General features: G+C 49.6%; 2 protein-coding genes across 4 annotated transcripts in view; one reads left to right on the forward strand and one right to left on the reverse strand.

The window, feature by feature from the left end:
- The window catches only part of BCAS4 (breast carcinoma amplified sequence 4), a gene marked incomplete at its 5' end in the record, with an annotated part of 62412 nt that extends 60464 nt beyond the window's left edge, over positions 1–1948 (forward strand). Inside the window, one exon of the mRNA XM_029917967.1 lies at positions 1349–1948. Within this exon, the coding sequence (XP_029773827.1) occupies positions 1349–1468 (120 nt within the window). The remainder of the gene's footprint in view (positions 1–1348) is intronic.
- A 10204-nt stretch (positions 1949–12152) lies between these two features.
- The window catches only part of ADNP (activity dependent neuroprotector homeobox), a 32043-nt gene continuing 22327 nt past the window's right edge, over positions 12153–21868 (reverse strand). For all 3 annotated transcript variants that reach the window (XM_029917144.1, XM_029917142.1, XM_029917143.1), the window contains 3 exons: positions 21264–21376; positions 19413–19505; positions 12153–17636 (listed from right to left, as the gene is read on the reverse strand). In XM_029917144.1, the coding sequence (XP_029773004.1) occupies positions 14532–17636; positions 19413–19505; positions 21264–21371 (3306 nt within the window). In that variant the 5' untranslated portion in view covers positions 21372–21376 and the 3' untranslated portion in view covers positions 12153–14531. The remainder of the gene's footprint in view (positions 17637–19412; positions 19506–21263; positions 21377–21868) is intronic.

A 21868-nucleotide genomic window follows, 5' to 3' on the forward strand; every position in this document is an offset into this window, starting at 1 on the left:
CCCTGGATGGCTCAAGCCTCTGGAGACCTCCCTGACCCCCCAAGAGGAGCTGGGCCACCTCTGGGTTCTACAGGCCCCTGTGCCATCCCACCAAATTGCCATCACGTTCTGTGCCTGCCGGGAAGGCCAAGGCTGCCGGCTGGTGCGCAGAAGGGGCCTGGCCACCGCGGGCACTCAGGACGTGGTGGTGGAGTTGGGCGGACGCATGGAGGATGTGGGACATGGGTAAGGCACCCCCCGTCCGTCCACCCTTGGCTACCCCACCTCCACGAGGGGGATGGTGGTCAGGGCGTCGCTGTGGGGAACAAGGGTGCGGGAGGCAGGGATGCACCAGCGCGCGCAGGGCCCACACAGGCCGTGGGCCCTGGCAGAGCTGTTGCTGGCGGGGAGCCAGAGCCCCCACCCCTGCCCCGGCACCTGCACCGGCAGACCTTCTGAGTCGGGCCTCAGCTGGAGGGGGGCCAAGAGACCTGACAGTCAAGGGAGATGTGGGGGTAACTGGGGGCCTCAGGTGGGGGCGTTTGGAAGGATACACCCCTGAGCCCTACGTACCTGCCCATTTCCCAGCAGAGCCCAACCCCCTCCTCCTGAGGGGTCTTAGGCATTGGGATCAGCCCCGGATCTGCAGGAGAGCCCTCTGGGGGCTTGGAAATACCCCAGTGCTCGGCTACACCCCAGACCAGTGTCCTCAGACTCAGGGCGGGTAGAGGGGCAGGCAGAAGCTCTCCCAGGGGGTTCCGGCTTGCGGCCACCTTTGAGAAGCGCTGTTTGACAGCATTCTCGGTGAATCTGGTTTCTCCCCGAGAGAGGGTCTCACCAAGCAGCTTGGGGAGGGCTGCTTGACAGAAAAGCCTTCCCCCGATCCTCCTCAACAAAATCCCACACCAGAAATATGCGAGCACTTCTTAAAATGGTTTGATTTTTTTTTCTTTAAGTAACACATTCGATATGTATGACACCAGCTTGAGGCGGCACAGATGGGGACCCAGTGCGAGATCGCTCACCCCCCGCCCCCCCTCCGGCCAGTTGTTCAGCAGCAGGTCCTGCGCTGGGCCTGGGCGGGTGTCCCTGAGCACCTGTGCGCGTGCGCACATGCGCGGAGGGAGCCGCCGCCTTGCACGAGGGACTCCGGCTTTCTCGGTCACTGTCTGTCACAGCCTGGCCCTGCCTGTCCGTGTGTGTGGGAGCTGGTGTTGGCTCACAGGCAGTGCCGCCCAAGAACCCTGGGGTCCTTGTCCCTCGGGCCACGACCCTGCAGGAGGCGTCCAGTCCCACAACCGGACTTCTCGGGTCACAGAACCAGTGAATTGCAGTGGTTCACGGGGCACCCCGTTTTCTGTCGTTCCAGAAGCCGTCCACGCAGGCGCCCCTGCCGTTCGAGCTGCCCGCGCTGTACCGGACGGAGGACTACTTCCCCGGGGCCGCGGGGGCCGCGCCCAGGACCCCCCGCCGCCGGCGGCGCGTGTGAGCTCCGCAGTCGGGTCGTCGGAAAGTGACCGTGTGCGGGCAGCGGCTCTGGGTTTCTGGACTCTCCTGTGCATTTGTGTTTTGCGTTTCCTCTCTTGCTTCATGTGAAACGGCGGGGTTTGGAGAAGCATCTGGAGCCCACGCGTGCAGCGCGGAGTTGGAGAGTCGGTTCCCACCAGGGTCGGGCCTGCCTGGGGGCCTGGGATGGGGCGCACGGGTCTCAGCAAGACCGGAGACTCGGCGCACCCTGTCTCTCTGTGCCAGGCTTTGCGTGGGAATCATGGGGTGGGGGGCGCTCGTGCACCGGGGTGCACGGCTGCAGAGATGGGGTCGCTCATGGACCAGGGTGCACGCTGCAGAGATGGGGGGCGCTTGTACACCGGGGTGCACGGCTCCAGGTCCATCTCTGTGGCCGGATTGGCTGCCAAGCCCCGTGCCCACTGGCCTTTGAAACATTTCAATAAAGATGTCAAGAGCTCAAGTGTGGTCTGGGTGCAAATGTCCTCTGGGAGCTCCTGCCACTGCTCATCAGGGAGCCCCTCGCCTGAGGGGAGGGGGTGCCTCGGGCCTTCAGAGTCCCCATAAGAATGGAAAGGTCGTGGGGCGCCTGGGTGGCGCAGTCGGTGAATTGTGGGACTCTTGATTTTGGTTCAGGTCATGATCTCACTACTGGAGTTCAAGCCCCACATAGGGCTCTGCACTGAGGGCAGGGAGCCTGCTTGGGGTCCTATGTTTCTCTTTCTTTCTATTCCTACCTGACTTGCTCTCTCTCAAAATAAATAAACTTTAAACTTTTTTTAATTAAAAAACAAGGATGGGGTGCCTGGGTGGCCTCAGTCGGTTAAGCGTCAGACTCTTTCTTGGTTTCAGCTCAGGCCATGATCTCGAGGTTCTCAGACGGGCTCTTTGCTGATGGAGGAGTCTGCTTGGGATTCTCTCTCTCCCTCCGTCCTCTCATCCCCTGCTCATGCTCCCTTTCTCTCTCTCTCTCTCAAAATAAATAAAGTTTAAAAAAAATGCAGAGGTCATTAGGATTTCCAGGGGTCTTCAAAGGTAGGTGTGCCTTAATCTCTTCTCATGCGATTGAGTTTCCTGCTCCTGTCCTGAAATTCCTGACTTCTCAGTTTGGTGATGGAGAATTTTGGTTTTTCTGGAATTCCTCACAGAGTCCAGAACAAACACACACACACGCACGCACGCACGCACGCACGCACGCCCAACTGAACGGCAGACCTGCGTTAGAATTTCAAGGAAATCTAACCTAACGAATCAGGAGACAGAGCAGTAGAAAAGCAAGGGAAGAGCTGCATCTTGACAATTTTAGGACAGTTTCTTGGAATTAAAACTATAGGCAGACACCTTATTTCAAGAAGAGCCAACATTTTTTTCTTCTCTTTCCTTTTCTTTCCTTTCCTTTTCCTTTTTCTTTTCAATGTTTGTTTTTGAGAGAGAGCATGAACAGGGGTGGGGACAGAGAGAGGGAGACAGGATCCGAAGCAGGCTCTGCTGACAGCAGAGGGCCCGATGTGGGACTCGAACTCATGAACCCTGACCTGAGCCGAAGCCAGACACTCAACAGATTAAGCTGCCCAGGTGGCCCAAGAAAAGCCAGCATTTGTCCGTGGACGTAATTTTTTTATTTAGTAAAACCTTGCATACAATATTTTAAATTATTGAGGTGTAGTTTGTACACAGAGAGATTCACCTAGGCGTAAGGCTCGCTGAGTTTTCACAAACACCACCCTGGGCCAGTTGTCAGTGTAGACGGGTGTTGCTGCATCTGTATGTCCGGTAGCCGGAGGATGAGGGGACCGTGCGCACGTGGTGTCGTCCGTGTGTCTGGCTTCCGTGGCTGAGCCGTCGCTGCAGACCGGTCGCTCCTGTGACTGTGCGGTGTTGATCGACACTGTAAGGAAGCGCGGATACTCACTGCTCCGCTGCGTCTGCTCAGGGAGAGCGTAGATTCGATGGAAAGTTAACTTTTCAGGCAAGGGGCGGGGACACCGATTTCCAGAAGCCCCAGCAGACGTTGATTGCTGGGGATGCCCAGGCTGCTTTTTCCTTTCAGAGCCTGGAGCAGGGGCCAGGGAGAGGTGACAGGGTGGTGTCATGTGATCAAGCCACAGCATCTTGAGTGTCCTAAAATAGAGACCCACAGGACTGTGGCCAGGAGCTTTTGGCTCTGCGGTCAGCCTGCCTGGGTGGTGCCATCCTCTCCTGCACACCTCCGCTGTGTGGCCCTGGGTTAGCTGCTCACCCTCTCTGAGCCCAGCTTCCTCCTCTGTGAGAATGCGGAGAATGATGGCACCTGCCCACTGGGTGTTTGTGAGGATGAAAAGCGGTGTGTGAGCGCTTGACCCAGGGCTGCCCAGGAGCACCGTAATGGGTGCCCCTGTGGTGATCGGCGCCATGGGGAAAGGGCTGACTGTGTGCTCCTTCTCAGCGGATCGCTGGCATCCAGGAGCATCCACAGCGAGCGCCTCAGGGACCGCCCTTAAATTGCAGAGTAAGAACGGGCTGTGGGAGAGTGAGAGCTGCCACAGGCCCAACTAGCCCCCTCTGTGTTTCGCTGTCCTGGCTGCTTTTAGGGACGCCCCCTGTCCCCCAAGTCAGTGAGGAAGGGAGAGGCTGCAGGAGACCGGCTGTGCCGAAAGCTGACTTGTGACCCAGGACTGGCCAGTCCGACTTCTCTGGGAGTTGTAGTGCCAAACAAGAAACTTTTAGGGACACTTGGGGACACCTGGGCGGGGGGGGGGGGGGAAGGCCAGGACACAGAGCCTGCCAGCGATTCTGACCTCAGTGCTTTGAGCTGCTGAAGGCACTGTCCTTGTGAGAAGGTGACCTGATGTCCTGTCACATAAAGGAAAGCCTTGACGACCGGAGTGAGGAGGCCCCACAGGCCTTGCAAGGGTCATTTTGCAGCCCGGGAAGGGTTCTTCCGTGGGACGCGAGTGTAGAGGGCGTTGCAGGCTCTTTGGCCAGCTGCGCGCCCCCCCCCCCTTTTCCAGTAGATGCGAACTTCATGTCTGTTAAAGCAAGAGGTTTCAAGACAGTGGCTTACGGGTTGGCAGAAATGTGTGGTTTGCCCTGAACTGTTTAAGAATGTTTTCATGTTGAGACAACTGGGTAACCATCTGGAAAAAATAAAGTGAGTTCCATACCTCACTCTGCACAGGAACATTTCCAGAATTCCACGTGGACGAAGGATGAGTTAGATGTGTACAACGAATTTGTACAAGGAGGCGGAAGCATTGGAGAATCATTCAAAATCCAGTAGCCTTAAAGCTAGATTTGAGTATATATAAAAAATTTAAATCCTCTGCATGGCAAAAACAAACCAAAAATTCAACGCCCCCCCCCAAATCCATATAATACAATAAATCCTAAGCAACTTTGAAACACGAATGACCCAAAAAGACAGATGGAAAATTGGGGAAAGAATATGCGCAGCACGTATTATAAAGGAATAGTCTCCCTAACATATAAACAGCTCCTACAAATAAATAACAGAAAAAGTAGAAAAATGGGCAAAGGATATGAACAGGCATTTCACAAGAAAGAAAATGTAAAAGACATTTTAATCATATGGAGAGACATTTGCTCTGTACTAGTAAGTATGAAAGAACTCCTCAGTTTGCTATTTCAGTCTGGCAAGCATGAAATTTTCTTTGTTTATTTTTGAGACACAGAGAGACAGAACATGAGTGAAGGAGGGACAGAGAGAGAGCGAGAGAGAGAGCGAGAGGGAGAGACAGAATCCGAAACAGGCTCCAGGCTCTGAGCTTCCAGCACAGAACCAGATGCAGGGCTCGAACTCACAGACCACAAGATCATGACCTGAGCTGACTGAGCCACCCAGGCGCCCCAAACATGAAATGTTTTTGATGACACTGTTTGTTAGTGAAATTTTGAAGAAAGAAGCCTTCTCATGCATCGGCAGTGAGACAGCGTTCTGGGGGAGGTCCCTGGGCAGGACCTGTTTGAACAACAAATATCGATGCCCTTGGACCTAGTTAATTTCACCTCTGCCCTTGGACCTAGTTAATTTCACCTCTAGGGCTCTGCCTCCCAATATACGCACACAGTGGAGAAATGATAAATGCAAAAGGTTATTCTCCACATGTTGAAATAACACAGGATTGGAAGGAACCTAAGTGTCCGTCAGGACGGCTTTGGTTCCGTTATAGTACGTCCACACACACAGACGGCTGGGATCCTATGAAATTGTGTATGTGGATTCGTTCTTTATGGGGGGCCCCTGGGTGACTCAGTCGGTTAAGCATTGGACTCTTGATTTTGGTTCAGGTCGTAATCCCAGGGTCGTGGGATCGAGCCCCAAGTCGTGCTCCGTGCTGTGCGCATGCAGCCTCCTTGAGACTCTCCTGTCCCTCTTTCTCAAAATAAATAAATAATCTTAAAACAAAAAGGAGTTCTTTATGGAAATGTCCCCAAGCTACGCAAGCCAAGGGACAGAAGAATGGTGTGATACATCACCATCTGTGAGAGAAAGACATTAACCTTCTTTGGAAGGAGAAACAAACATTTGAGAACAGTGACATCTGTTTTGGGTGAGAGGTCACGTTTTCCTGTTTCTGTTTTTTATACTTTTTTGTTTACCGATTCAAAAAATTTAACTAAAAGCAGTTGCCAGCAATGAAAACTTAGGACAGTCCACATTAAAGAAGTGGATTTCCAGCTTCTCTTCAAAAACCGAATGTCTGGGGGGCCTGGGGGGCTCAGCCGGTTAAGCGTCCCGCTGAGCCGCTTTCAGCTCAGGTCATGAGCTCATGGTTTCTTCCGTGAGTTCGAGCCCCGTATCAGACTCCATGCTGACGGTGCGGAGCCTGCCTGGGAGTCTGTCTCCCTCTCTCTCTGCCCCTCCCTCATTCTCACTGTCTCTCAAACAAACAAACAAACAAACTGGAATCCCTGGCAATACTGGGCTCACACAGTTGCAGGAAACAATGAGCTAAAGCTGCTTGGATTTAGAGGGCCTCGTGCTCTCCAGGTGTCTGTTGTATCCAAATTGTTTTGCTAATGTATTTGATCTGCCTGGCCGCTGTGGACACTTGCAAGTGAGAGCCTTAGAGCCAGAGGCCTTCAGACCATGGAGAATTTACTGGAAGGATGTGGGGTCTGTGATGAAACGCAGCTGGGGAGAAGCGACAGCTGCGTGGCCATTGCAGTTCAAGCGACTGACCGGCAGGCCAGCAAGTCTCTGTGCTCCAGGTCCGAATTCCCTGGGGGCAGAGGATGGCTCTTACTCTAGAGGTGTGCACTTTCCACGGCCCTCCTCATGGAAGTGCCTGATACCAGGTCCGACAGAGACCTCATAAGAAAATTGTAGACCAATATCCCTCACGAATATAGATGCAGAAGTTCTCAACCAAATACGAGCAGCCCGAATCCAGGAACGTCTAAAAATGGATGCTACACCCCACCGAGCGGGATCTCTCCTAGGAATGCAAGGTTGGCTTAACATCTGAAAATGTATCAGTGTAACACCCTGTATTAATACAGGCCCAAATCCACACGGTCATCTCTACCAATGGGAGAAAAGCATCTGCCAAAATCTACCATCCACTCACGACAAACCCTCTCCTGCCTGGGGGTGAAGGGGGGCTCTCAGAGCGCAGGGTTACAGGCTGGGAAGACACCCCCAGAGGCGTCTCCTGAGGATCACCAACTCTCTGGAGAGGATTTGGTGGCCTAGGCAGTTGGAGGCCGTAAGGCGTCTTCCTCCCCACCTTCAAGCAAAATCCTACTTTGCTTCCCCTCCCCCGCTGCAGAAAGCTTGATTGTTTCCAGTTGGTCCACAGCTTGAGGGAAGGCTATAACACCCAGTTAAAAAGCTGCCTGGTGAGAGCACCGGGCTGGCTCAGTTGGCAGACGATGTGACCCCACTCTTGATCTTGGGGTCTTGGGTTCAAGCCCCGTGTTGGGTGTAGAGCTTTCTTAAAAATGACAACAACAACAACAAACTGCCTCCTGTCGGCCGAGAGAGGTTCATGCAGAAGCAGGAGGTGGCGGAGGGGCCCTCAAAGGCCGCTGGGCTCCGGGAGGCCCCTAGACGCCCTTGACCCACTTTGTCTTCCGGTCAAGAGCACAGCCCGTCTTCGGGTTTGCGGGAATTCAAAGCAACTCTGACTCTGGGCCGCTTTCACAGAATTTTCTCGGCGAGTCCTGGGGAGCCGGCTGTGGGCTCAAAAGCTTCCGGATTCCTCTCTGTGATCGGCAGGTACCCGCACTTCAGGCTTGCGGGCAGCGGCGGGGGCTCTGAGGCCTGCGTCCGCCTCCCTGGCTGGGACTCGAGGCCTCGCTCTTGCCCGGCTGCACGGGGGGCCGAGCCTGAGGAAGGCGTCCAGGAGGACAGCAGCGGACACAGGTTGTTGGACAGGACAGGCACTGGGCCCGCCGCAGGCCCACACAGGCCAGGCCGGGCTGGTGGGGGGCCCTCCCTCGGGAAGGACTTGCTCATGGGCGTCCCCGGGCCACTCTGTGGGACGTGGAGCACGGCGCTCCGTCCCCGCCGCTCTTCTGGGGACCCGGGCCCGAGGCGGAGGAGAGGGACCAGAGCCAGAGGAGCACCTGGAGAGCAAGGTTTGTGCCTTTCTTCCGTTGGCTTGTGGGGAAGGGAGCGGAGGAGGGGTGCGGCGGTGACCCTGCCTGGGGAGTGTGGGGCTGTCCGTTGAGACCCGTGGACTCCTCATTGTCCTCCGGGAGCCCCGGAGACGCCTGGCCGTTGACTTGCGCATGTAAAATCGGTTTCTGGCTGGCTCGGTTGGTGGACCTTCTGGCTCTTGGTCTCGGGGTTGTGAGTTCGAGCCCTGCATTGGGTGTAGAGATTACTTATAAAAAATCTTTAAAAAATTGAATTCGGGACGCCTGGGTGGCTCAGTCTGTTAAGTGTCTGACTTCAGCTCATATCATGATCTCTTAGTTTGTGAGTTGGAGCCCATGTCAGGCTCTGTGCTGACAGCTCAGAGTTCGCTTCTGATCCTCTGGCCCCCTCCCCCGTGCACGCTCTCTTTCTTTCAAAAAGAAGCATTTAAAAAAACTGGCTTCTACACACACGTCGCCTGAGTGTAGACATGGGGGTTCTTCAGCTGTGCAGCTCATGTTCCTTGACGGAGAAATGGGATAAATGCTCTTACATAGGAAAGCCAGAGGCAGCAAGTGCATTTCTCCAGGGAAGGCCCGTGCTGAAGGCCATGTTCACGGATGTGTCTTTAAAACAGAGCTCCTCAGTCTTGGCTGCACAGGGGAATGGGCTGGGGCAGCCCAGGACCGACAACATCAGAAGCCCCTGGGGGAGGGCCCGAGTTCGAGCCCCCAGGGGATTTGTGTCTGCAGCCGCCGGGTGCCTGTGCTCTGGGAGAACAGCGTTCAGGTTTTCAGCGATTGGCTACTTGGATTGCAGCAACCACACCTTCTTGCTTTACATTCTGCACAAGGTTTCATTTGAAGAGTGCAGGGGCCTTGACCTCTGTCTGTCTCCCGCCTTCCTGCGTGTAATTGGGCTTGAGTTGGCTTCTGGTGTGTGTTGAACTGATTCCACCCCAGCTCAGAGATGGGTACTGACTGATCCAAGCCGGGTCATCCTAGCTCCCAGTGGCTCCCCGAGATCGCTCTGATCTAAGCCCACCAGCCACAGAAACTAGTTCTGGAATGGTCCCACAGGCTCCCACGCCAGGATTCTTGCTCACTGGGGAGGGAAGGGAAGCCCTCTCCCAGGCAAGGTGAATGGGAAGCACCCTATGGACACCTACCTAGGATGAAGGTGACCATGTGGGTGGCAGGACAGAGGACAGTGGGCCTGAGCCCTCGCCGACACCACTGAACAGCCTGCTCCTTGGGCACCGTGTCACCTGCGTGTTCCCTTTGTCAAGCACAGTCTGAGCTGGAGTTTCTATTACCTGCCAGTGGGACTCCCATTTCATAAAAAAGGCGTCTAGAGCTGGGAGAGGAGAGTTAGGTGGTCACTGATGGGCAGCTCGTCGGTGCCACACGGCGTGCCATTAGGCAACCGAAGCCACCACACCGAGACTGGCGGCTCCCCCAGTTCTTTCGGTCTTGCCTGGGTCCAGGACAAAGTCTCAGTTTGGTGCTAATGGGCCCTGACTCCCTCGGAGGCGGCCTCAGGCTCAGCCCTCAGCAAGCAGTAACAGGTGACAACGTTTTAGTATAATGTTTTGTCTTTTATTTATTTCTAGGGATGTCTTCATTAGTGGCAAATTATGCTGGTTCGTCCTTTCTTGTAGAGGCAAAGTTTTCCTTCTTAAAAGGGGCAGTTGAGGGGCACCTGGGTAGCTCAGTCAGTGAAGTGTCTGACTCTTGGTTTCAGCTCAGGTTATGATGTCACAGTTTATGGGATCGAGCTGTCAGGCTCTCTGCTCTTCCCCCCCACCCCCCACCAAAATGAGTGAACTTTAAAGAAAAATGAAGAGGGCGGTTGAAACCTACTCAGCACATGAAAACGGTTGTCAGGCCAACGGTAAAGACGCAGTATGGCTGAGTAGCTCGGGAGACGCTGCGCCAGGGAGAGCATGGCGTCGGTGTGTTGGTTTAGAAACCAGGCTCATGTGTCTCTGCATTCATAGCCGGGAAAACCTTTCTTAGGAGGCTGGTCTTTAGCCAAGATCAAGGCTGTGCAGAGTGGTTGGAGTGGCTGTGGGCTCAGATGTCCTGGGTCCGAGTCAGCATCTGTCCTGTGCCAGTGGGGCTCTTGGGACAAGCTAGCTTCTCAAACCGGTGCTGTCTCCCTCCATAGGTTTCTGCCTCCTCCCCACCCAAGGGTCTGGTGGCGGGGAGCTTGGGGGCAGATGGGTGGCTACTGGGGCACTGGCGCAGGACTATTCTGAGGACTCAAATTCTCTTGACTTCTAGTACCCTACGACTAGTTCCAGGAACACTTCAGGGACGTTCATAAAGTCCTTGAGTACTTGCAGTGTGTGGAAGGTGGAGTCATGCCCCAGGCCTGGAGGAGGAGGGGTCCTTCCTCGGAAGAGTGCAGTGTTGGGAGTCTCTCTGGGCTCCCCCTTCCGAGGGAACCCCAAATACCTAACCTTGCTGGCGGAGGCAGCCACTAACAAGTCGTGCACGGCCTTTCCCACTAATCCACAGGCTCTCGCGTACGGCTGCTTCACATGCAGGGTCAGTACAATGTGCCGGTCAGGTCACATTCCTCTCTAGTCCACGTCACAGCCAGTGCAGTGCTTACCACTTACATTGGAAAGGCCTTTTACTTCTAGTCTCTCGTTTTATCCAAAGCGCCCAAAAGGTGAGCGATTGGCTTATTAGGTATCCATTTTGCCTCACTTAGTAATAAGACATGACTAAAGGTCCCGCAAGATTCATGCAAACACCTGCTGAGGTGTACTGGGCAGGCGGCGCAGTTGGTTTGCCTCGGATGCAAGGACTTTGTATTCCTGAAAACACACAGTTGCAGCGACTCCTTTAAATAGTAAAGATTCTGCCCTTTATTCCATCCACAGATCATCTGCCCTGGAAAGGACTACGGACCCTCCTTCCTCTTACTTGAAGCACTCTGAAATCTTGACTGTAGGGTTTTCAGGATCTGGAACTTTCACCTTTTTAATTTTGAATACAACCCCTACCTTATTTGCAGTTCCATTTGGATTTGAATTATAGTCAAAGTTATTTTAAGGGGAGTATGTTGATGGGAAATAGGATGATGCAAAGAATTACTAAGTGACCCTTCCTTCGGTTAAGTTCAGATCTATTTTCAAGATAATGTAGTAGCTGATAGAAAATGCCTCATTTCCTAACTCGCCGCACTGTTTCTTTTTCCAGACCACCACAGAGTGGCTCAACTGGGAACTGCCATGTTGGAATGCATGGCGGAAGCAACCTCTTCCTATTCGCTCCAGTCTTCTGGGGGCTCAGTAATTTGAGATGCTCCTCCACAACACTTTGGGGAGAATGTGTTGGGGCCAACCCAGTGAGTCACAGGGTAGGTGAGAAGGGTCACAATGGGTAGAAAAGACCTAAAGGAAGGGGCGAGAGGGCTGACCTGATTCTCTGTGAAAGCCATAGACTCCCTGTATTCTACTTAATCTCACCAGTAAAGAGTGTATTTTCCATCACTCAAACCAAGGGATTCTTAAAAAGCTTTAGTGGCACAGAATCCCCTGGAGGGGATTTTGGGGCCTCCACGTGGTCTGATGCTGGCAGCCTGGTGGGGAGTGGGGCACTTTCCCCCCAATATGGCAGTATGCCCTGGACAAAAGCACGTTTAATAGCTTCCGGGGGCATCTCAGACGGGGCGTCCCCCGATCTGATAGATCATTTTTCAAATCTGGGACTTTTGTTCTCCTCTGAAAAGTGTTCATCTTCACAAACAGGCATTCAGATTGGATACACAACTATAGGGCAATCAAAGGGGTAGGTCCTTTCCTACTTTGCTCTTGAGTGGACACAGAGCTGTTTTTGCCAAAGATGGCAGAAGAAAATGCCTCGAAGTGCTGCAAAGGGAGAGAAATCCTGCTGCCAGGCAGTCTGACTCGGGAACTCATGGCCACTAGAAAATCTTAAGGGCGAAAAGTTTCCTGGGAAGAAAATTTACAGAACTGTTCAGTCTACAGTTGCAGACATTCTCTAATTAAAAGGTGCAGATTACCGCTTCTACTTCCAGATTATTCCAAAAGCAAACAACAGCAACAACATTCTTTTAAAATGGCTTTTATTGAGACACTTTTAGGACTTCTGCAACATTTCTAGTTGGGGATCTTCTTTATTTCCAATTCTTAGGTGGCTCGATGCTTTTCTGAATGCCAACGCCCACTCCCACCACCTGAACGAGGAAGCAGGAGCATCTCTCTGCTCAAGCGTCCAACCAGGAACACACCTCCCCCTCCACTAGTCTACTCGTCTCCTTAGACCTCCAAGCAGGACTGGAGTCCAGGCTGAGTCCTTCCCGCCTCGTAACTTACTCATCGGACTTCCAAGCCAAGTATGAGACGGCTTAAACTCACCTGCTACTACCCTCCGTGAGAGAAAACAGGACTTCTCCGCGCCGGGTTTTCTGATTGGTAACTGGTGACCTCTTAATTTGGGGACATCCTTATTATTATTAGCTGGGGTCTATAGGATTTATAATCTACTTGTACAGCAGACTTAAAAGTAACCCCATGCCAGCCCCAAATGCCCTAAAGGTTCTAGTCTATTCTTGCACTTTCTCCTGCAGTTTTTTGAGAAGCAGGTCTTAACATTTTAGGAGGAAGTTGTTCAGCTTTCTTTGGTCTTGTTAATGATTTCATTACACCTATCTATTGGGAGGAGTCTTAGAAATTCTAGAAGCCAGCCACTTACGAACTCTGTAGACCCACGTCCTCGAGAGGTGCCTGGTCCGGCTCCGCCCGGGCCGGAGCTCCCGTCACAGCCTGTCATCACTGAGAAGGCTGCCTAATACTGCCTCCTTGTAGCCCTGCACTCTTCAGTCTGAGCTGCTGCTGGGAATCCTACAGAAATCTGCCTGCCCCTTCCTAACAGCCCTCCAAGTGTGTGATCTCCAAAGCCTTTTTAATAGCAGGACGGTCAAGAGAATTACAACAAAAGCTGAGAGTAGTTGCCTGTTTAGTACAATTGTTCCCATTATAAGGTGAGAACTAACATTTACTTCCTTTCCAAGACCAGCAGGGCTTCCACACTCTGCTTGCACATCAACGCAGATTCGTTTACATCCTTTTATCACGAGACATTTACATACACAAGCAGGCTCTGCTCCTTAACACCAGGAGAACTGAAAAACTCCAGGATGTTTATTTCAGCAGTTAAAAAAAAGAAAAAGCCAAAACAAAACCAAAAGAACTCGGAACAGGTGCCTGGAGAGAGAGCATTCTTTATGCCAATGGCACATCTCGGTCTTTCACAAAAGTTTCTCAGTGGCCGTGGCTTCCGGCTCTGATGAAAGTGGGCCACGGCATCAACTGGCACAAGACATAATGGACACAAAGGACTGTAATGTGTAATAAAGCAAATATTTACATTAAGCACAATACAGCAATTTATTTAGATGCTTAAAATGAATACAAAGGGAAATAAAGGTCACAAAATTATACATACTACAACAGCGTGTCGTATATTAGATGGTATAAATGAACGCACCAGGGTGGTGGTGAACTAAAGATAAAACTAAATATCCAAAGGCAGCGCTCCTTGGCTTGCTGCTTCAACACAACACACTTTCATACAGATCTAAAAGGTGTCAAAATTAGTAGCTGCAAAGTCAATTCTTGCATGTGATTTTAGCTTAAAAGATTTCAGAAAACAGATCTGAAATACCAGTTTTTGTTTCTGTCAGCTGTAATGTCAAGGATATTCAGAACAAGAAAAATTCTATAATACAAGAGAGTCCAGATATATATCTTACGTGGCTGGCCTCTGTTGCAAGATTGTACAAGGTTATGTGCAAAAACTAAGTCTGTCCAAAAGTCCATACTAGCGCGGTTTCAAGCTTTGCTAGGTCAACTAGAGAGCGTTTATTACACAGCAAGGGCAACACTAAAAAACCAATCTATGATGGGTACACAGTAACAGTATCATAGGCATCACTTGAATAGGTCTAAAAGACTGTACAAATATACATTGCAACTATTCAGAATGAATACATGAAAAAAAAAACGGATTTTCCCCAAAGTCTACTATACACATTGGGCCGGCAGCTGGTCTGTTGGCCCTGCACCACCGCGTGAGTCAGGAGAGCGCTTCCTGGGACCATCCAACCGAACATCTTACAGAGAGAAAGAAATGGTGAGAAGGCAGATAACATAAACCTCTGCTTTTCCTCATGTGCGTTCGTGAGCCACCAGCTTATTGGTTTTTCACATTTATTTACTGTGTCTCTCACAGCTAGTCCCAAAGCAAGATCAACCAATCGTGTCACAGACCTAGGAGCCACCACCGGGCTGCAGTGGCCACGCATTCCCGACAGCCCGCTGACCCAGCGCTCCGAAGGCAGTACCAGTCAGTCCAGCTGCGCAGGCCCCCGCGGGAGAGCACGGCTCCAGGCTGCAGCGGGTCTCCGCTGCCAGAGAGCCGGGCCCTTACGCCTGCTGGCTGTTCAGTTTAACTCCGGCCAGGCTGCCATGCATGGGCTCAGCGACCCCATCGGTCATGTTGTCAAACTGCTCCCCGTCCTCACTGTCAATTGTGCTGTTCTGCCACTCAATCTGTGGGCTAGATAAGCGCTCATCATTTTCAGACGCGTTCTTCCACTGAGACTGGTCCTTGGACCAAAACCCTTCGACTTTTCCATAGGAACTATTCTTCCATTTCAATTGCTCTCTGTCACCTTGCACGGTAGCCTTTTTTTTGGCAGCTGGCTTACTGCTTCTTGCATCTTCGCTCTGGGAAGACTCATCAGACCAGGTTCCTGGTTTCACCTCACATGCGTTGTCCTCAAAGTCTGACACCTGCCGGGAACCAGCGCCACTCTCCGATGGAGAGGCACCGTCCTTCCACTCGACCACCTCATCCTGGTCCACCTCACTGTCAGAAGCATCATGCACTAGTTTGGTTGGTTCCTCAGTCAAATGAACAGTCCCGTATTTTGAACCATCCTCTTTTTGGTCTAGCTTCTCCGATTCTAAAGCATCCTCAGAAATGACCTTCGGTATGTGTTCCTCCGGGTTATCATTAGGGATTTTAGGCTCAACTTCAAACACAGGGTCAAAGGGGCTACCACTTCCATTGGATTCTTCTTCCAAATTTTCAAAACTGTCTGAGGAGCTGTCCTCTTCCTTCCCAAGGCTGAGCTTTTTGTCGGCAGTTTTACTAGCATTCACTCTAGAATCCTTCTCATCGTGGTTCTCAAACAGCCACTCGGCATCAAAATCCATCTCGTGCTTAACTTTGTTTAGTTCTTTCATGTTGAAGCCCAGTAACACTCCGGGCTTGTACTTTTCACAGTCTCGGACACATTTCTTCCTCTTGTTGCTAAAATGGGAAGCAATGTCACTCTTCCACAACCATAAACTGGCGGCCAGTTTCTCAATTTCTCTCCGGGTGGGATAGGGCTGTTTGTTGAAATACTTTGTTAGGAAGCTTTTCCTGGCTTCGTAGGAGTCATCCTCGTGACCCTTGGGGTCTAAAGCTAACACAACAGGCTCCTCAGGCTTCTCCTCAAAGCAGCTGGGCGAGTCGCTGTCCTCGTCTAACTTTCGCTTTTTCAGCAAGGGATATTCCACTTGCTCGTAAGTGCGCTTCACGGGTGCCAGGCCGGGTGACTGATTAAGCCGAGAGGGTGCATTTGTCTTATCCTGGCCATTCTGGGTCTTCCCAACACCCCTGCAGTGAACGAGATGCAGAGTGATCGTCGAGGCGGTCATGTTGCTGGTATACACACCAAGGCAATGGATGCACTTGTAGGTGAGCTTCTTTTCCACGGGGTGAACCGTCTGGATGACCTGGTGCCGCTCTCGCAGGTGATGTGCAAGTGCATCAGATATGGGTCCTTTTAGGATCGAAAAGCAAAGAGGGCAAAGGGTTTTCCCAACATCTTTTTTATAGGGCACTGCTGCTTGAGGTGAACTTTTAACGGGGATGTCTGCCTTTTCCTGAACTTTCGGTTGTGGCTTTGGAGGGACTGGAGGGTTATTCTGGGCATGGTAAGCAACGGACTCAGCTGGGGCGTCCCTCAGGTTGTATGTGGTTACAAGGAGATGGATATTCGTGTGACTACCCTGCTGCAATGTCAAATCGAAACTCAAAGTAGAATCTGTCTTAGGTCCCATCTCTTCATCAATGTGAACCATCCGCATGTGTGCCGCCATCTTTTCCACGTCATTGAAAGTTGACCGGCAATATGGACAAGACAGACCGTGAATTAACATATGGTTGAGTAGGGTATCTGTGGGCAAATAGCGGTTACAGTAGAGGCATTTGCTAGTAAAATTGTGTATTTTCATAATGTAGTTGGCTACTGCTGGGACTTTCTCAGCTTTATGTTCTTTTTCGAAGTGCACACTATAGACATTTTCAGGAAAAAGCTCATTACAGATTGTACATATTTTCCACTTTTGGGTTGAGGAAGTATTGGCTGGGGGAGGGCCCGTGGCAGCCGCAGTAGGTTTGGAACTGGACTGACCTAACACTCTGGAGGCCTGGGACTGGGAGAGGGAGGGAGACTTTAACTGGCCTGACGAGAGAGAGGAGGCATTAGCAGACTGCAGGGAGTATCTTGCTGGCGCCTGGGGCCTCTGCTCTGACCCAAGCCCATAGGATCTTCCGTTTCCGCTCGGAAGTAACTGTTTCACAGACTGAGACTGCTGAGGGATGGAAACCGGTGCGTTGCCACCCAGACCCAGTCTCATTGACTGACCAACGCCATAGCCCTGACCTACAGATTTGACTCCATAGTTATTCTGCTGTAGGTGAACATTAGACATCATGTTGACTCCTGTAGAATTTAAGTTAGGCTTTGGTATTGAGAGTCGATTTACCATCTGCTGGGATGGCAAAGACCGGACATTTCCAGAAGCAAGGGAACCAATTCTTGATTGGAGTCCCATGCCCTTCTTCTCTTGAGGTTTGGGAGCAATTAGCATCAGAGGTTTGGATCGGGGAACCACCACATTTGTGTGCCCAATCATGGCAGTGACCTGGTAGCCTATGCGTTCATGGTCTTCGATGACATGTTGTACCAAAGCTTCGTAGGACTTTGGCATGAAAAGGCATCGCTTGCAGTGAATACTACTCTCTTCCCGGGCATTTGAACCTAAAGGGACTGCACCGTTGAGGGATTTTTCACCTGCCTTTGCTATGTAGGGTGCTGCCACATGCTGAAAATGTTCCCTGTAAATGTGCTTCCTAACTATTTCATAAAGAGGATCTCGGTAAGTGCACTTCTTACAGTAATAAACAGCTTGTTCTACACTGTCAGCCTGCTTAGGTTTAAGGCCATCATTTTTGCTTTTATCTTTGAAAGTGCTGAGGCTGCTACTCGGTGCGCTGGCGTTTGGAGCATGAAATATTTTAATGTGTGTCTCCAAAGTCTTTTTGTCTGCGTTGAAGGTGCAGTAGGGACAGTTAAGAAGAATCCTGTTTTCAAAGTCTTCACTATGAACATTCCGGAAATGACTTTTGTAGGCAGAGAAAAATTTTGAAGAAAATGGACAAGCACTGCAGCAAAAAGGCTTTGTCCGGTAGTCCTAAAGAGAAGACAGAGACTGGGATCAGAACACCACTCCAGACAGGCAATAACAGCTTCTGGGTCTTCTCCCCAGACGTCCTCTATTTTTACTAGAGGTATAATGCTATTTTTAGAATCGAAACTCATTTTTTCCCTTTTGCAATATGAATTTACAAAATACAACCTAGATGGAAAAGCAGCTTTAAACCAACTAATTTTATTTGGTTCCCAGAGTATAAATAACAAACTCAATTCTAAGTTCTCCCTCAATGTTTAGAAATGATCAAAGTCCTATTCGTTGACTGGTTTTAGAGAAGCCAAAGACCAATGGCTTCAAAGACAAACATTTTATAGTTAGAAACGACAAGAATATACCCTATGAAATCACTTTCACTCCCTGAATCAGTAAGGTGCTAAAGGTTTCAGACTTACTGTTCAGAAAAACTCAGGGCCCAGGCTGCTGTGTGCCATTAGGCACTAAGATATAAAGATACACCTGTTATCCTTCCCATCATGGAGAATCTTCAAAAATCTCAGAGCATTTTTTCCCTCCGATCGAAGTACAGTGTAGTTTTCAGATTTCATTGCTGATCAAAAAACTAGTGATTTGAAGCGTCTGCTTTCTTCTCGAAGCCATGCTCTCTCTTCTCAAGCAAGAGCAGCTTCAAGAGAAATAATAAAGTGACAGCTGCTTTGATTCAAATTAAGACGTTAAATAAAAATTTCCTATGGACTATGAGGAGTGCATGGTGTTAAAAAGCCAACAAAGTATTGCAGAATATACTGATTTCAAGGAGCAACTTCCAGACGTATGCTCATTAGCACCTGTGCAGTTTGTCCTTTGAAGACCAGTGGAACACACAAGCTGGGCAAGAGACTACCTTTCCTCCCTAGAAACTCCGTTTCAGACATTGGTTTGCTGCAGTATAAAATACTCTGCTTTTCCTTAAAGCTCGACCCTGACTTAGAATAGGAAGCTCTGGGATTCATAAAACCGAATTAAGTGGTATGTCCCACTGGAAAGCTCTTCCATTCTAAGACTTCTGGTTCATGCCTTTAGAAGAAAAAACCAGGTAACTATACTATCAGATTTCTGACAGAGTACAGGCACTAATTCCCTGCTAAGTCTGTTCCGACGTGTAAACAGATCAACAGTTACAGCGTTACCATCACCACTGAAGTAGGTAACGGTAAGGTCCGCCATGACCGTCCTTTCTCCCTATGGGACAGGAACCGCCACCTGTACCATCTTCTCTGTCACATCTTCACCTGTTGACACTTGCTGGTGCCTTGAACTACCTAGTAGTGTTTTTAATTCTAGTTTGTAAAAATTTAACACTTGTCACTGCCATCCTAACAAAGCCACCTTGCCCCACTTCGGTTGGATGATAACCAACATGGGAAAAAATACCCTCTCCAAAAGAAAATAAAAAAGGAAAAAAACCCCCACAAGAATTGTGGCAGGCACAAAAATAATGATAAATGACCAAAGATGAACAGAACATTGGATGGAACATTTTAGAAACAGAAATAAAAGATCCAAAATACTTCTGTGAGGGAATATTGATATATTCTGGGCTTCAGAACATTTAAGTAACAAAATTTCCTGTTCTTCTTATGCTTGAAGTCTCTATCCAATGACAAAAACGACAGTCTTCCTAGTTCTCCCTGCCAATTAGAAAATGGGCACCTTCCACACTAGGTTGCTGCCTACCAAACAATGCATCGCTATGACAAGCCCCAAGCTGAAAAGGGGATGGACCGAGGGCGCAGTCACGGCCCCCTGGCCACTTACCTGGTTTTTAGTGAGTGAGGGGTCCCACAGTCCTACATCCTCCCATGTGGTGTTTTTCAAATAAAAGTCATTAGGTTCAAACTGTTTAAAATCCTAGAAAACAGTGAAAGAAGTTTACAAAAACATCACACCAACTCTAGCCCAACCTGACTTATATATCCCATCTCTTAGCTAGAGGGGGGAGACCCACAAAAGAACCAACCCCACCAAGAACTAAACTTAGGAACGATAAGGCTATTAGGAAATAGAAAAGGCATTTGGAAGTTGCATTCAACATTTTCTAACAACCAAACGTTCCCCTAATGGTCAGCCAGGTTTCCAAGGAAACCAATGCAAGTTCTAATTAAGTAAAAAATTCAGTCATCTATTAATACCAAAGCCCCTTTCATTAGAGTACTGTAATTCATCAGCTGTAGCATTAAAATGGAATATAAACTAGCAATGTTTGCCTAAAGCACCATGGATGGGATACTCTTGTTTCTGTAGACAGAAAAAAAAGGGGGGGGGGTTGGAGGGAGGGTAGAAATGGACAGGGAAGAAAAACTCAGGATTTCTGAGCCCACAAAAGGAAGAAAGTTATTCGAAGAAAGTAAGCAGTACTGTTAAATTTATACTCTTATATAAAAATTTAATGGCCCATGTCCCCCCAGGCCAGGAAGATCACAAAGTCTTAGGAGACAATGTGGGACAATCAAGTACGTCTCAATTCCAGAGGATGTAATGGGTGTAGTAACAGGAGAAACACATCAAATGCAGGACAGAAAAGGCACCTTCACATTTGCATTTATTTTTATGCAGATTACCCAACTGAGTGCAAAGTGGAAGTGGATGGACTCTTTCACTGGGCGGATCTACCTGAATTTGAGGGGCTGGAGAAGCAGTGAACTTCCACGCTGGGGACAACGTAACTAGAGAAGCCCACTTTTGAGAAGCTTCAGTCTTCGTCACACGCCCCTAGAGTATTACTCATGGGAATCAGGAAAGGAACACCTGTTGCGTGAAGGAAATCACTTTTTAACTTTCAATTCCATCCAAACGCTTACTGAGTGCCTATTATGTACCCAGCACTATGTTAGGTGCTGGTTATACATGGATGGACAAGGCAGTTATGGTCCCTGGCCAGCTGGAACTTAAAAGCTAGAGGGGAAAACAGCTTTAAATATTTCAACCAGAGGCTCTGACCAACTGAACAGCAAGACCTGGAGCAATGAGAACTGGAAAAGGAGGAGACCAGCACACTGGCTATCCCACAGGGCTGTTACAGGATAAAAAGGTGAGAAAAACAGTTTGCAAAAGTCCAAACTGTTACACAAGGGGAAGATAACAGTCTATGATGGGTCAAAAGGGCCAACAACTGCTCAAATCCTAAGGAAAGAGACCACAAGCACCCAAACCACCACACTCCAACAATCAGAAGGTCAACCAGAACATTTGGGCATACCAGAATGCCAACAGGCTCTGGAGTGCCGCAGACAGACCCTGCCATATGCTTAGCTGTGAGGTGAACCTGTTTCTTTACTGGTTCTTCACCTGTAAATTGGATAAGAATTCCTACATTCCCCCCAGGGGTTGTTCTAAGGATCTGAATTTAGAGACCATTTTCAAGCACCTAAGTGTCTGACATGTGTATGTCCTCAATGGTAGAACTGCTTTTGCTTCATGATGCAAAGATGAAAAAGCCCAGTTTTGGGAGAAGGGAACAAGTTTAGCCAACTGAGAAAGCTCTGGTGAAGCTACTGCTGCAGTTAAAATTCAGAATCACAGCTAAGAATTAACCATCCCGGCTGCTGACACAACGTAATGGATCAGAGGCTGAGTCACGTGAAAATTAAAAAATGGCATGCTACTTACTTCTATGTGTTCTTTACAGTATTCCAACCCAATGTCACTAAGTATTTTTTTCACAGTTTTCCGGGCTTTTCTTAAACTGCCAAGATTGTTGACAGGAAGTTGGAACATAGTTTCTATTGGAAAAAAAAATTTAAGTCAAGTCAAAACACGTACAACTTGTAATATTTCCTACTTCCACTGACGGTAGGACCACAACCCTGGCCCGCTGACAGAGAAGGTGAGCAGACGCCCTGACCTAGTCTCTTCTGACACTTAGAGCAGGCAGGCAAAATAAGTGCTCTGTGATCTTTTCTGTTTCTAACAGGACAGTTTACGTTATAGGTGGACTATGAGACTAATCTGGCACAATTCTAAGTAGAGTTTAACTTCATCACCAAACTGGTTGTTTTGTTTTTTTTTTTAAGTTGAAAATAGGTTAATCATACCAACCGATTATTTTAAAACTGAGTGTGAGTGCTTTTCTCCTTGTGATGCTGAGCCTCTGAAAATAGAAGAATGTTCACCATTCCAGCATCATTGCCACATAATTTTTGAGTGCCAGGGAAAAGAAGTGTTTGTTTTCTGGGAACCGTCCTGCACACTGCTAGGATATTCTTAAAGAACTA

The sequence above is a fragment of the Suricata suricatta genome, chromosome 12 (assembly GCF_006229205.1).
Source record: "Suricata suricatta isolate VVHF042 chromosome 12, meerkat_22Aug2017_6uvM2_HiC, whole genome shotgun sequence".
NCBI classification, from domain to species: domain Eukaryota; kingdom Metazoa; phylum Chordata; class Mammalia; order Carnivora; family Herpestidae; genus Suricata; species Suricata suricatta.